This window comes from Octodon degus, unplaced genomic scaffold (genome assembly GCF_000260255.1).
Source record: "Octodon degus isolate 3935 unplaced genomic scaffold, OctDeg1.0 scaffold00004, whole genome shotgun sequence".
NCBI classification, from domain to species: Eukaryota; Metazoa; Chordata; class Mammalia; order Rodentia; family Octodontidae; genus Octodon; species Octodon degus.
Window position 1 is genome coordinate 2,548,084 of NW_004524580.1, and position 1,987 is coordinate 2,550,070.

The window sequence follows — 1,987 nt, forward strand, 5'->3', positions numbered from 1 at the left end:
CTCACTATACTGTTTGGACTGATATTGAGCCTCCTGTCTTGGCCTCCTCAGTGCTAGGATTACAGGCATGTGCCACCATACCCGGTTTTGGGGTGAGCCCAGCATCCGGTTTTGGGGTGGGGCCAGGCACCCTGTTCCTGGGATGGCAGGGCATGCAGTACCGGGCATTGAACTCAGTACCTTGCACTTACTGGACAGGTGCCTAGACTGCCATGCTATCTCCACAGTTCAGCCTTGTATGTTTTTATCCTGTAATTTCATCAACCAAAAGAAGGAAAAATACTGATGCCATTTAATTTCTCCTGTGTCTCCTCTGCTTCCCTTTTATAATTCTATGGTCTTTTTCTCTCTTCTATTTACAACTTCAGTTTTGCAAAACCTTTTCTCTCTCCAATTTTTCCTCACCTTTCCCAGTGACCTAGAACTACAATCCAGTCTGGGGTTGAAAATTAACACAGAAGACGTGACTTTGGCTCTGAAGCATTATTCTAGATTAGTGTTCTCAAGCCATTTTTGTCCCAGTACAGGATTGACAGAACCTATTAAAGTATTTTTCTAGAAAGGGTTTTGGAAGTGTTCTCCTAAACCATAATTTTACCTTTGCATAAAAACTGCAATTTATTTTCCTTGAATTGCTCATTAAAGATTTTGCATGAATGGATATTACAGTTTATAAAATGAGAGCATAATGTTTAGAATTAAATTTTGTATTTTTCGAACGCTGTATTTTAGCTTGTTTGGGACAGCTCTTACAAAGTTGGTTGCGCTGTGACTGCATGTCCAACAGTTGGAAGTATTCAACGTGCCGCAATATTTATATGCAATTATGCACCAGGGTGAGTTACTTTAAATTAATAACAGTATGTAAAACTAAATTAGGAATAATTAGAGCTTAAGCTTCTGTAGATTCTATTATATTCTTCTGAGTGTTTTATGAACTATAAAAGAATTAAATATAAGGTACATGCTAAAGATGAGAGATTTTCTTTTTTTTAATAAATATCACTTTGTTCTTTTGTGTGAGTGAATGAACAAAACAGCATAGATATCGAGAAGTAGGAATGACACATTCAAATGGAAAAGGAAATGAGGGAGGAAGAAAAGGAAGAGAAAAGGGATTAAAAGAGAAAATGGAAAAATGGACTACAGTTTACTAACATTTCTAATTACTACCATTTCTGTAGTAACCTGAGAAATTACTTCTGATTTGGCTTTTTCTGGGGTCCCTTTCATCTATTTTGACACTTCTGCTATTACCACTTCAGAGTCCAGACTCCAGGTGGATGGCTTTCAAATTCTTTCACTTCATTGCCTCCCGCATTTCCCTTTGGTGAGCTAGAAGTCAAGGGTTTGCATTCTGTTCAAGTGTCTTCTCATTTTCCATTTTTCTTTTACTTTAATTCTTGGATTGATGCTTGTAAATTGCTCATGGCAGGTAGCTTTATTTTCATTTTACTTTTTTAATGGTTGACCTTTAGGGTTTTTTTTTCCATAATTTTATTGATAAACAAATGGCAATGAGACAGTTTCAAATCAAATTGGTAGGACAGTTTCAATGATTAACACATTGCATATATTCTTCCTAGTGGTTAATTGCTGTAAAGATGTGGACATGATATCCTATTTATAAGCATCATTAGGACAAATCACTCTATTCATTAAGAGAATGTAACTATATATCTATCCTAACCACTTTGAATACACAGATACAAAATGGACATACATCTGTATACCCCTTTTTTATTGAGTTCCATTATTTGAATATTATAGGTGTGTAAACTCAGCAAAATATTCTAAAAGAGTCCAGTATCCATAATAGTATTGGGTCTTCCACTTGACTGGCAATGTCAGAAATTGTTGACCTGAGTCCCCTACAGCTCAACATAACAGCACGGCTTACTTCTTACATTTCGTTTTTATACTTTTCTGTTGGATGGCCAAGACCAAGGTAAAGCAGAACCTATGCAAAAAGAGTTGTAGCTTTTGG

At 36.2% G+C, this 1,987-nt stretch overlaps 1 protein-coding gene across 1 annotated transcript in view; it reads left to right on the forward strand.

Moving 5' to 3' along the window:
• Positions 1-1,987, forward strand: part of Glipr1l2 (GLIPR1 like 2) — a gene marked incomplete at its 3' end in the record, with an annotated part of 47,573 nt that overhangs the window by 38,912 nt on the left and 6,674 nt on the right. Inside the window, exons 3-4 of the mRNA XM_004623882.1 lie at positions 733-836; positions 1,266-1,330. Of these exons, the coding sequence (XP_004623939.1) occupies positions 733-836; positions 1,266-1,330 (169 nt within the window). The remainder of the gene's footprint in view (positions 1-732; positions 837-1,265; positions 1,331-1,987) is intronic.